This window comes from Balaenoptera borealis, assembly GCF_965194805.1.
Source record: "Balaenoptera borealis genome assembly, chromosome: 11".
NCBI lineage: Eukaryota > Metazoa > Chordata > Mammalia > Artiodactyla > Balaenopteridae > Balaenoptera > Balaenoptera borealis.
In genome coordinates this window covers 77512716-77528753 of record NC_138868.1, presented here as the reverse complement: position 1 = coordinate 77528753, position 16038 = coordinate 77512716, and the positions used below count along the sequence as shown (strand labels likewise).

The 16038-nt window shown below is 34.2% G+C and overlaps 1 protein-coding gene across 1 annotated transcript in view; it reads right to left on the bottom strand.

Moving 5' to 3' along the window:
• Positions 1-16038, bottom strand: part of CNTN5 (contactin 5) — a 1371764-nt gene that overhangs the window by 425394 nt on the left and 930332 nt on the right. The window contains exon 7 of the mRNA XM_082339878.1: positions 7219-7314. Coding sequence (XP_082196004.1) covers positions 7219-7314 — 96 coding nt within the window. The remainder of the gene's footprint in view (positions 1-7218; positions 7315-16038) is intronic.

Here is a 16038-nt window from a genome sequence, read left to right as displayed (position 1 = left end):
AACAGGGATGATAAATAATTGCTAACTCTCAGATATTTTGCAAAGTTTACATGGTATAGTAAATGTGAAAATGTGATTGTTATATTGTAAAATGCTATATTCATATATATTTTTAACTACAACCTAATACTTTGTACAAGAATTTTAAGTTTCACTTTGATGTAAACTTCTGAGATAATGCTTATGGACAAAATAGGATAAAAAAATATTTAAAGTAAAATAGTAATTACTGATTTTTTATTTAAAAGTATCTATGGTGATAACCTCTAAACCTTAAAGTATTTCTGTATTTGGTTATAGGTTTTATGAGGCTTATTTTTACATTTTCACAGACCTTTTTTTTTTTATAGTATAACCCTGAATTTCAAAATTTCTAAACTGACAGAGGTGATTTTTTGGCAACCAGAATCATTTTCAGCAGATGTGCTTAACAGTCTAGAAAGATATATCTATTTCCTGGTAGATGAATAACTACTTCAGTATCCAATCAAGATGTTTTTATTCACAGATGTTACTGACAGGAATTAATATTGCTCTCTTGGGAAGTAAACAGGGAAATTTAGCAAATGAGTCAATCCTAGCTTTTGCTTTTATTCACAGAAAAAAAAATGTGCATTGTACATCCATTTGAGATAATGAGTAAATGGATTTTGGGGTTATTTCTGAATATTATTTAATCTTCTCTGATGTATAAACTATTTACAGTTTCATATAGTTGCTACTAAATCTTAGTAGCTGTTATACTTTGAAGTAATATTTGAATATGATATTATGTGACCCAAATATCTGTCATAAATGTGAGTTGGTAATGATAAGCTAATAACAGGAGGCTAATAGAAACTGTCTAAAGCCCTATAAAACTCTTGTTAGAATCAACACATGTATTCAGTTATTGAACATGCATTTAATGAATACTTACTAAATGTCAGGTAGTGCACTAAGTATTAGAGATATAAATATGAGGTAGAAAGTTTCATTCTCTTAAGGAACATATAATTTACCAGAGGAGATAAAAATATTAGGAAACTTTTACTTCCAACATTTTACTTCACTTAATAAAGCTCTGATATAATAAACCAATTATGATTTGAAAGAAGGAAGTAAAATAAGAGTGGGGAACAAAACAGAATCAAGCATCAGTTAACCAGGTATGCTGTGATGATCTACATGGCTATTTGGACTTGACAGAAATTTGGGTCTCAGATTCTAGTACATCTCAGGTTATTTACTCGTTTCACAGTGCACAGTCTCATCCCACCAAAACAAAGGCAATTGTCGAGGCTGTTGTTAACTGGCGCCAGACCAGGGATGCAATCACAAGGCCTCTCTCACTAAGTAGCCCTGGCTTATTCTTTCTACACTCACCCTGCCTCTTCAGCAAGAATTTTTGACTTGACTTCCCCAAGACATTTTCAAAGTTCTCCTTTTAATTGATCAAGCAAAGCCTTAAGATTAATTCACTATTTCACAGTGTGATTGTGATCTCAACTAATAAATCCAATCACTCAGGTTACAGTTTGTTCTTTTGACAAAAATATAAAATGTTCCATTTTATTCTTCCATACTGATGATGTGAATCATGTTTCATTTATCTATTCTACAATTCACAACATCATTAGAGAAAAAGATGAATGGTAAGAAAAGTTTTCTTACTATTGAATACATGGCTGATCTAATATTTACTTGTTCTTGTTTATGATTTCTTTCTCAAAGTTTCTGAGAGTTATGTATGGGTTAAAATCCTTGGCTAACTTTTTTATGAATGTTATACATATATTTACTCAACAAATAATTTTTGAGCTCCTACTCTGTGCCAGGCACTGTTCTAGGCATGGAGTTCAACACTGAACAAAAACTACAAAAATTCTGTCTTCATGGAATTTACATTCTAAATCAAGGAGACAGTGAATAAATGAGTAAGTAAAATTGTGCAGTATATGGAAAGTGATGAGCATTATGGAGAGAAAGAAAGCGGAGGAAGACAAAAGGAATTGTGGAGGTGCATATCAAAAGAGGAAAATCAGGAAAATGTTTTACCAAGAATGTAAAATTTGAAGGAAGATATGAATGTGAGGGAGTGAGACATTCATATGCCAAGCATAAGAGGGATTAGGCACAGGGAATAGCAACTGCAAAGGCTTTGAGGCAGGACTATGCGTAGTTACTTGTGGAGCATCAGGGAGACCACGACTACATGTGAAAAAATAGGAGGGAGAATAGTAGATAAGGTCAGAGAGATTACATGGAGTCAAATGGAAAAGACTCTCTAACCCACTGTAAAGACTTTGGCTTTGACTCTGAAAAAAAATGGTGTATTAGACAGCTTGGGGTGCCATAACAAAATACCACAGACTGGGTGGCTTAAACAGCAGAAATTTGTTTTCTCACGATGCTGGAGGCTAGAAGTCTGAGATCAGGGTGTCAGCATAGTTGGTTTCTGGTGAGAGCTTTCTTCCTGACTTGCACAAGACCATCATCTCACTATGTTGTCACAATGGAGAGAGAAAGAGTGAGGTCTCTAATATCTCTTCTTATAAGGGCACTAATCCCATTATGAGGACCCTACCCTCAGGGCCTTCTATACACCTAGTTACTTCCCAAAGGACCCATCTCCAAATACCATCACACTGCGAGTTGGGGCTTCATATGAATTTTGGGGTAACTCACTTCAGTCTTTAGCAGACAGGAAGTTTTTGGAGAGTTTTGGGCAGAGGGGTGACATGATACAAATTAGTTTTAAGGAATCACTGTTAGCTAGTATGTTGAGAATAGATTGAAAAAGGGTAAAGGCAAAATGAGGGAGCTTAGTTAAGAGGCTACTGCAAAAACCCAGGTAAGAAATGATGGTAGTTTATACTAGAGAACTATCAGTGGAGGGTATGAAAAATGGTCAGGTTTTGGATAAAATTTTAAGTAGGGCCAATAAAACTGATGGTTTCTATGTGAGGTGTGAGAGAAAGTGAGAAGTTAAGAATGACTCTAACGCTGATGAATTGTAAGAAATGAAATTGACATTAATTGAGGTGGAAAAGACCTCAGATTTGGGGAAGATATAACCAGGAGTTAAGTTTTAGTCATGGTTAAGCTTGAGGTGCCTATTAGCCGTCCAAATGGAAATTTTGAGTAGGCAGTTGAATATACAAGCCAGATTTCTGGTTGGAAACATATGTTTGGGAGACGTCAGTACTTAAAGATAATTGTGAGGTGAAATCTAAGGGAGTGAGGGTATATGAAGGAAAGAAGTTTAAAGCCAAACACTTACTTGGGGGATTGCAAGATTAAGAGTTTGAGAAAATGGGGCAAAGTCAGCATAGGGGATTACGAAGTAAGGTAAGGGGAAAACAAGAGTGTGTGGAATCTTGCAAGAAAGTATTTTATAAAGGAAAGAGTGACCAACATGAAGACTGAAAATAATCCAAATGCCATCAACTGAGGAATGGATAAACAGAATGGGGCATATCTATGCAATGGAATACTGTTCAGCAATATAAAATAACAAACTACTGATAAATGCCACAATACGGATGAAATGTAAAGAAACATTAAGCCAAATAAAGGAAGCCAAACACACACACACACACACACACACACACAGCTGCACATTGTATGATTCCAGTAAAATAAAATTTTTAGAAAACATAAAACTATAGAGACAGAAAATAGATCAGTGATTGGGGACATGGACAGACATGCCTTTGTGAAATAATGGAAGTTCTAAGACTGGATTGTGGTGATAGTGACACAACTGTATTAAATATATGAAAACTCATTTACCTGTACACTTAAAATAGGGGAATTTCCTGGGATATAAATTGGATCTCAATAAATCTGTTAAAAAGATAAAGAAAAAGACAGAGAAAGAGGGCAGAGAGACAGAAAGAGACAGAGAGACCGCACTGGAGTTGAATTGGATAGTGCATGTACAGACAGAGCTTTTGAAGAGTTCGCTATGGAGAGGAGCAGAAAAACGAGGTGGTAGCTGAAAGAGGACAGGAGTCAGGAGACGTTTGCTTTGCTTTGTTTTGTCTTTAGATGGAGTAGGGGAGAGTATGGTTGCACCCTGTTGGGAATGACGCAGAAGAAAGTAAACAATCTCTGGCAAAAATGTAGAAGAGAGGAAAGAGAATTACTGAAGTGATTTCTTTAAGTAGATAAAAAAGGATGAACTTCAGTGCACAAGTTGAGGGATTGGCCTTAGAAGCACAGCAGTGCATCTATACTAAAAAAGAGAAGTTAGAGTGTGAATACACATGTTAATGAGTGTGTGATTTGGTGATGAAGGCTTGTGGAAGTTATCTTCTAATTGCTTTCCTTTTACAATGAAATGGTTATCAGCTGAAAGTGAGGATGGGAGAAAAATTGAATGATGGGAGACATTGAAAGTTTGACAAAATTACAGTGAAAGGACTAGGTTTGGTTTTTTCCCCCTTAATTTCTGCTCAGCATAAGTGCACTTGAAATTCATAGTTTGTATTTTAAATTTAGACTAGTCTGCATAACTCTATTTTTTTCTACAGTCATATTAAGCTGAGTAGTTTCAGGCATGCAGTAGGCTGAAAAATGGATTTACATCGGGATCAGGGTTTTGCTGACTGTCAAGTCAGTGTGATGAAGCAAAGAGAGATGAAGAAAGCAAGGCTGTATGCAAGAAAATGATAATGATTGAAGGAGAAAAGTAAGGATCAAAGGAGGGGAAGAAGGGTGAAAAGGAGGTAGGATCAATGATTTGTAGATTTCAATGAGGTTAAAGGATTCCTGGAATCAGGGTACTATAAACAGTGTGCAGAAGATAGTTCATGTTAGTCAGAGAATAGATGCTTGCAAATGTGGCAATTATGAGATTGTAGCTATTGGTAATAACGGATAAGTGGCTGAGACTGGTTGTAAAACAAGACCATGGGAATGAAGAAAAGAGGTAAAATCTTCAGGAAATGAAGAAGAATGACAGCAACAAGAAAGTGTAGAGTTTGATGACTTGAAATTTTAAAAATTGAGGGGTCTTTTTTTGTAAGGAAGAAGAAAGGAGAATGGGCAATGAGGAGAAAGGAGGACATATGTTCCAATCTCACACTGAATGGCACATACAATTTGGTAGAATAAATAGCCATAACTTTAAAGAGCTGCAGTGGAAACCATGTCTTCAGGGATTTCAATTGGAGCCAGAATGTAACTGCCATGTTCAACAAAAAAGCTAAAGATATGCTATAGGATTTGGCTGATCAGAGGATAACTACCCATCTGGTAAGTGTGAAACATTGGTCTAGATGCTGAGCTACTCCTATTATTCTGTGTCATGCATGTGTCCCCCAAAACTTTGCTGTGCCAACACTGATGTTTGAGTAGGTCATTCGGCATAACACTTCAACATGAGTACCTGGTAGAATATAACCTTTCCTACAATTTTAAATTACATAATCAGTCTAATATTTCTTATGACATGTATACAATAGCAATCAGCTGGCTTTACTCCTGCCGACTTTATTCTTGTTGATCTCAATCAGATATAGCATTTTTATTTATTTAAGCAATTATTAGTACATATTCTTATCTTACGCTTATCATGTATGCAATTCACTACACAATTTTTTCCCATTAGAAATCTTCTGTATATAGTTTTCTCTGCCAATTGGATAATTTGTCTATGTGTAATCTTGCAGCTTTGCTTCTTATATTATCCTCTCTCATTTCATTTTTTAACACATGTTCCAACAGCCTTGCAATATAGATTGTACCTCAGAAAAATCTTACTTTTTCTCCACAGGGGTCCCTGCATATTGTTAACCCCTGAAAGCCTGGTGATGAACAGCTTCATCCTCTGTAGAGCCTGTTGCTTTCTCCTCCTCCTCCTTCTCCTCCTCCTTTCTCTCCTCCCCCTTCTCCATCTTCCCCTCCTTTTTTTTTTATCATCTCTAACACTTATTTATCTAATACTTCTCTTCAAACAAATCTAATGATCCTACATTAGACATAACATGTATTAATTCTACAGGAGTCTCCTAAACCTACTAAAATCCATTTTAAGAAAGTTAAAACATATAGGTAAGACTAGTATGTCTTCTGTAAAGTTCACAAACTGCTCACAAAAGGATTGGAGTGACTGAATTGACATATAAGAATTAGGTTGGTACGACTCAGAAATTATTCCTCATAGTGATACCTCTGAGTTTCAAAGCAGAATGTTTTCAAAAATATTTTCCTGGTGAAACATAGTTTACTTTTCTTTCAATTAAAAAGAAGGTTAGGAGGGTAAGATAAAGATGAGAAATTTTAAGAAAACTGATTGAGGTCTTATCATAATTTATGATAAGAATTATCTATGGTAGAACAAAACTGAGCCCAAACACTACACTAATAATACAACCTAGAAACAAATATGGCTTTCACTCTAAACAAAGAAGAAAAATTCGTTGAGGTACCAGGATCCTGAATTCTGTTTCCAGTTGTTAACTCTAAAATCTTCATAATTTCTCAGGTAGAAATAGATGTTTGATTCTCTCTCTCTATGTCTCTCTAATTGATGCTGCCCTGTCTTAAATTGTATTATAGGAAAACTATACTGAGGTACAAAGAGGCACTCATCTCAAATTATAGGACTCAAACATAATGGGTATATTTTTCTGTGAGTTGACAAAAGGTAAGATAATTAACCTGAGCACAGTTTACTATTCTGTTACTCAAAACCCCAAGAAGTACTTACCTATTACCATGATTTTTACAAACAAAAACTCAAGTAGCAAGAAAATAACAAGTAAATTATAGTTTTGTATGAACAAAAAAATTTCTTAGCAGTTTTTGTTCCAGTGTGACAAACTACGCCATAAACAACACAGTTTCCAGCTTATCTTCTGAAACAAGATGCACAGTGGTATTTAGTTAACTCAACTCTGACATTCCAAATAATTTTGAATAGTTTTTACTCTCTCAGCTTATCACTTTCCTTATGCTCCAAGCAGTATATTCCTCACTGGTGGCAGACAGAGACATAACCAGGGCAGTCAACACTTAGAAAGACAATGAAACAATCTTATCAGAGGAGCTAAGTCTCCTGCTCAATGGCATTTAGACTATATGGTCTTTAATTACTCATGTGGTACTCTGATACATGTCACGAAAACCATGCACATTTCACCTGAATATTCCCCAGTCAATACCCTGTCTAAAAGAATAAGCATATAGCAAAAGAGAGCAGCAGCAATATAGAATGGGATCCGACTGTACCTGGTGAATGAGGCGGAGGAGAGCACATCAGAACAACCCCCTGGCCTTCCCTCACAGAGACTGCACTTCTTGTCCGGCCACTAAAATTTCCCAGATCTGTCAACATAACACAGCATTTAGATGCAAGGCAAAAAGGAGTTTAAAGAATTACTACTTTTGTAACTTGTACATACTTTTCTATCATTATCCAGTGAAGGTTTCTTTTTGTTTGTCAAGCAGTGATAGGACGGCTTTGACAATAAATCTCTACCATCCAATTTTAAATACCACGATTTTCAGATTATATGTACACTCCTAATTTCTGTGTATAGTGCATACAAGTTGCCAGTGTAGGAATAAATTAAACAATACCTTTATAACACATTAAGTAGTTATTTTACATCTTTATAATACTTTCTGCATATTAATTTTTCTACCACCAATTGAACCCATTGATACACAGTAAGAACAGAAATAGAAGTGGTTGGAGTGCCTGGTGTCCAAACTGCTGCTTCATTATCTGTCGTGCTAGGAACGGTGTGTAAAACGAAGCATGAATTTGCCAAATTAGAAAGACTTGTGCGCTCAAGCAAAATATAGTGAAGATATAAGGTGTTCTTTTCTATAAATGTGAGTTAAAAAAATCATGTTACTTTTATTTTATGGAAGCCTGGAATAGTGTGTACAAATTAATTATACTCATCCATTTTGATTACTCTAGAAGTATTATAGTTATCGAAACACTCACTTGTATGTATGAAGGATTGAGGTTCAATTGTCTTCCCTTAAATTATGTTGCATTTGCGCAATTTAAAATATTTTCCTAAAAATAAAGTGGCCTTAAAAAAAGAATGATAAGCATTATTTATATTTCTTTTATCATTTATTGATCTATTCATAACTCAATACATATGTACCTTTCCTTTTTCTTGGGCTAGGCTGATCAAAGAATTGATTTTTAGTTTCTTGGAAATGGTAGGAGTTCAGTATTTTTATAAATAAACATTGTCCCAGAATTCCCAGTTTGTAAAACCATGTTCTCCTGGTGAGAAATGCTTCTTGAAAGTGTTCTGCCTTTCCTGTCATTATTTACCAATCATAAAAGAGATTTTTTCAAACTTTTCATCATTTCATGATAAAATAGTATGTTTCATAGTAATACAATGTAGATCTTAAAATTTAATGTCTGTTAAAACAACCAATGATGAAAGTAAGCAGTTAAGAAAATATACTGAATGGATATGAAAGAGATATATCATTAACTTTAATATTATAAGAGGGATCATATAACTTACTTTTTTTGAGATATGGGTTACAATTTACTTATTTGTTGAATTTACGATCAAACCTTTTAAAACACATTCAAAATCATTAAGGACTAATAAACAGTAAGGGCATAATGAATAAAAAGAGAGGAATTCATTATTGAAGAAAGTGTTTAGGATTTTACCCACAATTCTGCATTTCACTGTAGTTAAGTGTATAATAGTTAATATAAATTATAGATAAACAAAGTGGCAATACAAAAGAGAATAATTCTACTTTTACTTTTTTTGGTGGCTTGAAAAACATACACACTAACTTCTAATAAAAGTCAAGTTCATTCTTTTTCAAATTTATGTTTCATGGCTTTAAACTAATGTGCATTGACCTTTAGAGATAGAAGCTGCCTTTTTTTTCCAACAAATGACCTCAGTCTGATAACAAAGCATGGCAAGGTTTCCCATTTGACTTCCTTTGACTACTCTTAGAAACACAGCACAGTGAGTCAGTGGTTGCGGTGGGGCTGTTATATCTCTTTAGAGATTATATGGTTTTATTGTCCTCTTTTCATCTTCATTAAATTTATAAATTCTGAAAGGCTATTTGGATATCAATTTATTTTAATTGAGTTTCTTAAATGTTTTCTGAAAAGTATATATGTAGCTTCCAATACATTTACTACAAGTTTATATTGTGCTTATTATGACATTTCAAATCAACCTATCGTAGTTAAAAAATATTTTAATAGCAAACAGTCCTAAATGAAGGCCTACTTCTGATAAATTGAAGTACAGGCATGGTCTAGGAATTAGACACAAAAAAAGAAAAGAAGATTATACAATAATTATGACCTGAGTTGTGTTTTGAGATCACAATGACCCAAAAGATAACACTCAGCTCTAATTGCTTTATTTTGTATCATCAGTTAATACAGGTACAATTAACATTTTCTCATGGAATTTTCTCTGTGTCATTATTTCCTAGGAGCTATAGCACCAGCAGTACAAAGGTAAATGGATTTTTTTCAACTGTGAATAGATTTTTCTTTTCATAAAGACATATAGAGAAATACTAAAAAGTAGCCTGCACTTTGAAGGAGAGTGTGTTTTCCTCATTTAAATCCTTCCTCTTAGGAAAAAGAAAAAGAGTAAAACACTATTATTTATAATGTAAAAGTGGTCCTCGTGTCAGGCAAGATTCTGGTTGATCTGAGACCAGACTGATGTAAAAAAATTCTTGGTTGGAGTGGGGATGGCAACTAGAGAGAACAGTCTGAGTAAAAATACAGCCAGTTATTTTGATCTCACTGTGAACAGAAAGCAGTTGGTTTCTTTGGAGGTACTCAACATAGAACTTAGTTTGAGTGTTTATCACATTATTTTAATAAACATTCTATTATATCTAGGAGAGAAATGAAAATAAAAAGAACAAGAGATTTTATGGATGTGATTTTGATTATTTTTTGTCACCTACAGAAGGGAAAAAATACCTGTTCCTATGTTCTATTTTTGATCTTTAAGGGAAAAAAATGAGTCAAAATAAAAATCTTAATACAAGGACTCTAAAATTCAGTTTCAAAGTATAAACTGAAGTAAACTTCTTTCTGGACTTAGTATAAAACACATGGACAAACAGACAAGTAATAATCTGGAGGAGAAAGTTTATGATCAAGGATCACAGGGCCTCAGGCCTTGTCTTTTCTTTGACCCTTTTTCCAAGTTCAGAAACTCATGCAGAGTTTGAGAGTGGAGCTTTAACTAGAACTGTGGCTTACAGAATTATTACACCTATTCATCCTAGGTAAACCATACAAAGAAAAAGAGGTATACAATTAATGATATGACTGAGAGCCTCACATGACAGTTAGAATATAGAGCTGGAATGTGTGATTGGAAGCATACTGACCATACGTAAGACAAATCATTTCCTTTATTCATTTAACAAATATTTTTTTCAATGCAAACTATACACCAAATATTATGCTAGGTACTGATGATACAGAAAAGCTGTAAAGGAAGGATGTAGATAAATGAACTAATCATACTTACTTGGGCCAACTATCCACAGACCCAGCTCAGATGAGTCTATGCCACCAAATAAATGCATGATCCCAAACCATCACTGCTTCAGCTTGTCACAGCCATACTTATGGGTAACTAGTACATACCATATGCATGTACCATATAGCACTTCATGCCATTCCCCTAAATGTATATTGCAAACATATGCACACCAACACATACACATACATACACTGCACATACACTTCGGATTCTTTCCTTCCTTCCTTCCTTCCTTCCTTCCTTCCTTCCTTCCTTCCTTCCTCAAACCTTCTTGCCTACCTGCCTGCTTTTCTGATTTCCATCTTTTCTTTTCTTTCCTTCATTATTCCACAAAGGGTTTGGGGTAGCTTAGATATATATGTATATAATACAAAATATAAAATAGGTAGTTGACAAATTCCAGGTGAAGGTAAAATTTGTATGACAAAAATCCTGTAACGTAACATGAGGAATTAAGAAAATATGTCATAGATTTCTTTTGTAAATTATTGGAAGTTGGCCATAAAATTTGACTCATGAACTTAAGAGGGTCAAAACAAACATGGATATGTCCCCAGTCTTAGAATTCATGATTATTTTAATATCAAAACTTTCTAGTAACTCAGGAGAAGTACAGTGTTGCTGGATATTAAGGTCCAAGAGGGATTTCTTCTGCAAGACTTCATAAAGATCACAGTGGGTGGTATAGTAGGCTGAGCAGGTTTTCAAGTCAGTTAGAAAGGTTCTTCACCCACTCAAACACTTTAAGTATGTGTAGTGTGAGCTACACACACACACACACACACACATGTAAAAATATTTCAGAAATTATTCCCTAGAATGGTGAATTATTTTAAAGTGTTGGAGAGTGACAGGGGTTTTGGATACTAATTTTATGATTATGTATGCTAAATATAAGAGATTGTTTAGTTATTGGGGAGAAGTGAGGGAAAATGGTCAAGGCAAGAAGATAAATCCTATATAATTAGGAATGAAGTGCTGAGGTTCATCTTCCTTCTGGTTTTTAATTTCCTAGTCTTAGATCTGTTCTGAATAAATGGCAGTCCTTGGCTTATGGGAGTCATGCATTTGGAAGAAGGAATGGAAATGGGGTGATCATTTTGCTTTGCATTTTGTTATACCTTTACCCTATTGGTGGGGCCATAAGTTTTAGACTGTCAACGCTCCAGGCATTCTCAATCAATTCTCTAATGTTAAAAGTGTTATGACTATAGAGATAATTCATTATGACTTCAAAAATTCTTAAAGTTGAGTTTGAATTTTTACAAAAAGTGAAACCGTTGAAAAAGGCAAAACACTTTAGACCAGGTGTCAGACACGAGCTTTATTAAATATTACTAACTTTTAGGTATCAGATTCATATGTAATATTGTTAAGTTTGAGGAACTAAGATGAGTGATATATCTGAGGGGACTCATGGATTTAACTTCTACGATTTCTATAAAAATGACTGATAGACTGCATATTGAAGTCTTTCATCAGTTTTGTTCTTGTTCCTGTTATTATCATCAAGATAATTCAGATTATTGTCAGATTTTTTGTGTATCCAATGTAAATATCCTGTAATAAAAATTGGTCAGACCTCATTCAGAAACTATCTTTGACATTGTAAAATGTTAAAAATATAAGGGCAAATAAAAGAATGGATGGATAATAATTACACTAGCTACTAGCATACTACTGTATGCCAAGTTTCCTGGAAATGAAATAGTAATTTCTCTGTTTTAAAGACTACTAAGTGTATGTGAAAAGCAAATAAAAACTTGACTTTGGTCATACAGTTAATAAGTAGTGAATTGGCAAATCAAACTCAATGTGGTTGTTTTAAAAAAATGTATTAGGAAAAAAGCAATTCAATATTTGGAAGTTAAAACCAACCAATAGTTGGTTTTAGGAATTTAAAAATAATCTTCAAAAGCAACTCTTATTAAAAATCATTTTCTGACAGATAAAGATATAGAGATGAGAAAATTAGTGAAAAATGGAAAAAATAATTCATACATTTATTTTGAGAGATAATTAAATTAGCATTTTAATACATAGCTATTTGTTTGCATGAAGTCTTTCATAAGATATGAAAGAGAGTATCATAAGATACTCTACAACAAGCAAGATTCTTAATAATAATAGTTTAAAATTAAACTAAAATAAAAATTTAAATTTACAATAAAAATTTGATTATTGAATGGTACCTTGACCAAAAGCCATAGAAACATGAAGCTTTGTGGGTTTTTATTGGCAAGTGTGAGTTCATGAGCTTGTGATCACTTTGTAAGCAGATTGGGCAGGGCTTATTATCCCCAGTTATTGATGAGGACACTGTCATTCATTAAGGTTAAGTAATAAGAATAAAAACTCACAGCCAATAAGGATTTGGGCATCCAAGATGACAAATTCATTTTGGGAACTAGCATGTTTTTAATCTAGAGTTGTTCTGATACTCTTAATTTAGAATATTTTGATCAATGTGATTTTTTAAAACATTTTCCTATTATATCACATGAAGTAATTCTTTAATATATTTGTTATAAGTCATCTGTAAATGGGACAGCATATCACCTTTTGAAAATGTTTATTATTTAATAAAATTAGTCTTTTGAGAATATCAATGGAGCTAATTAGAGGTATCTCAAGAAATACAGTCCCATCTATTACATGGAGATAAGAATTGAATTAAGATACAGCTGGAGACATGGTGAGGCAAATCTACAAGAGACCTGTAGATTTTATAATAATGAAATTTTCCTTATTCCCATTCTTTCTTTGGTTATATATAACAGGTCAGTAATCTCTTGCTATGGATTACAATTTTCACTTTACATATTATCACACCCAAATCATCCAGCCAAAGGGTTCACTGGTTAATAGGAAACCAAAGCACACCTGTGTATGTGTGCTTTGAAAGAGATGATTTTAACTACATTATAAGTGAAATAGTAAATTGCAAATGCTTTTGTAAAGAGATAAATTATCCAAAGAATGTGATAAAAATGTTTTTGATTTTAGGTCCTTTCTTTGGTATCTTGATGTATGTTATAAAAAGCTACTTCAACTGTGAATAATATATATGGTGAAATAATCTCAAATGTTAAAGTTGTATATAAATTTGTTTAACTAATGTGATGATAGTCTATGAACCCTGGCAGAGGGTTTTGTACATTTGACTTAACTTTCTCCACTCTGGGTAAACAATTACATAAATAATTCTTATTTGCTTGCTTCTAAGTTTACAATTTTTCCAAACTCAAATTAATCTTAATTCATTCTCTGGAAATTATAAGGCTAAGCATTAGAAATTTATATATACAATGGAAGTAATAGAGCATGTATAGGGATTTTGAGTATTATAGACCAATAGAGATGGGACCTGTGTGTCACTTAGTAAAACCAGCAAGTCATTTAGTACATACATTGATTCCTAAAACTATTAGATCTTTTTATTGTCTCTCAAAATTTTCAGCCCGACTATCCTCTTCAGCTATTTTGCATTTTATAATATTTAAATAGATAATCACTTCCTCATCTACAACCATGACTCCTTACCCCTTTCTCCTTCCATTTTATTCAAGTACAACTTCAACTTTGGTTAAATTGAACTGTCTTCCTATTCTGCTGTGGGCAAGGGAATGTGAGTGGAAAAATCATCAACAACGATGACTAGTCTTGCTCTAAATTTATGATCATTAATCTCAGACAAGCCCTTTGTTCTGCCTGGTAATTCCAGTACATTTATGGAGTCCATTTTCTCTTAATCCTTTAGACAATATGTTTACAATTACTCTCTTTCAAAACAACCTCCTGCCCCTTCCCCCACTTCTCCCCTTATAATTCCTGAAGAAAATAGAAGTAATCTAAAAACTGCATACATGTATTCCATCTATGGGGGCACTGCAGTGTGTGCCACATATTTCCCTTCAATGAAGGACTTGTCTGAACTGTTGGGAGTTACATTGACAGACAGCTTCCAGCTCTCAGCTCCCTCAGGGACTGCCTTTGCTACAGAGAATCAGCTCATCTGAGGTTATATCCCTTCCTTGGGTAGCACAACAGCCAACAGCCAACAGTTGCTCAGTGAGAGCACTGACCACCTCAGCCCAACTCCAGACAACACTGACAAGCCATTCTAGCTTTTGACATCCTCCTTAGTGTTAGCTGGGGCTGTTGCTGGGCCTGTATCACAGCTCGAATTATTCTCTTCCCACATCTGCTCCTTCCTCCTCCCTTCTGGTGGGTGATTCCAAAGGCACTTCTTAAAATTATCATCTACACTAAACTCCATCTCACCAAGTCTGATTCCCAGGGAAGCCAATATGTAACACTACCACAATAGCTATTGATTTATCTGTATCTATATTGTGTCCCATCTTCTTATCATAACAATCTGTGATCTAATCAAAGACCCATCTCCCCTTCAGACATCATCAGTAGCATTCATACTGGTATTGCTCCAAAGTTGACAAAAAAAAGGTGGAAGGAAAAATTGTATCTCTTTGACCCCATTTTTCCCTCTAGGTACAAACACATTTTGTTCACCCCTTCCACAAAAAAAAAAAAAAAAAAACCACACACACACACAAAAAAACTCCTATTTTTTTAAGCTTCTCAAATCAAGCTGTCTCTCTACCACTGTCCAAATGTTACTGTGAAAGTAATGACCTCAACATTGTTTCATTTAATGATCAATTGCTCAGTTCTCATCTATTTGACCTATATTCAGTAGTATTGATAGAGTTGATCACACTTTTCTTCTGAAAACAATTTCTTCACTTGGATTTCTCCTCCTTCACTGTGCCCTCCCCTTCACTTTCATTAGCTTGTTCTTCCTCATCTTCCCAATATCTAGACATTTCATGGTCCCTCCTTGGACCTTTTCATTTCTCAGTCCATACCATTCCCAAGTTTATCTTACCTAGCCCTTGTATTTAAAAATCATGTATAAACCAAAAAATTACCAAACTTATTCCTGCCTGGACACCTCCCTTGAATGGCAACACACACACACACACAGAATTTGACATTTCCATCTAAATGTTTAATAAGCATTGCAAACATAACACATCCTATCGGGACTCCCATTTTCACCTGCCAACCTATCATTGCCATAATATTTCCCATCAGAGTAAATAATCATTCCATTCTTCCAGTTATTTAAACAAAATACAAAAATAATCTGTAATTCAGTATGTCTCTCACACCCTACATACAATTCATGAGCAAGTCCTACTGATATTATTTCATAATATATCCAGAATCCAACAACATCTAACTTCTTCTACAGCTTTCATCTAGGCCTATCTCACCTTGATTGTTGTGATATCACCCTACTGGTGTCACTGCTTCTTCCTTTGCTCTCTTTCTATTTATTAACACTGTAGCCAGACTTGGTTATTTTAAAATAAAGTTATACCAAATGCTTTAAATGGCTTTTTATCTCACTAAGAGGAAAAGTCAAACTTTTGAGACTTACAATGGCTTACAGGCCCTAGACTATCTAGACTTTGTTTCTTCTTTGATA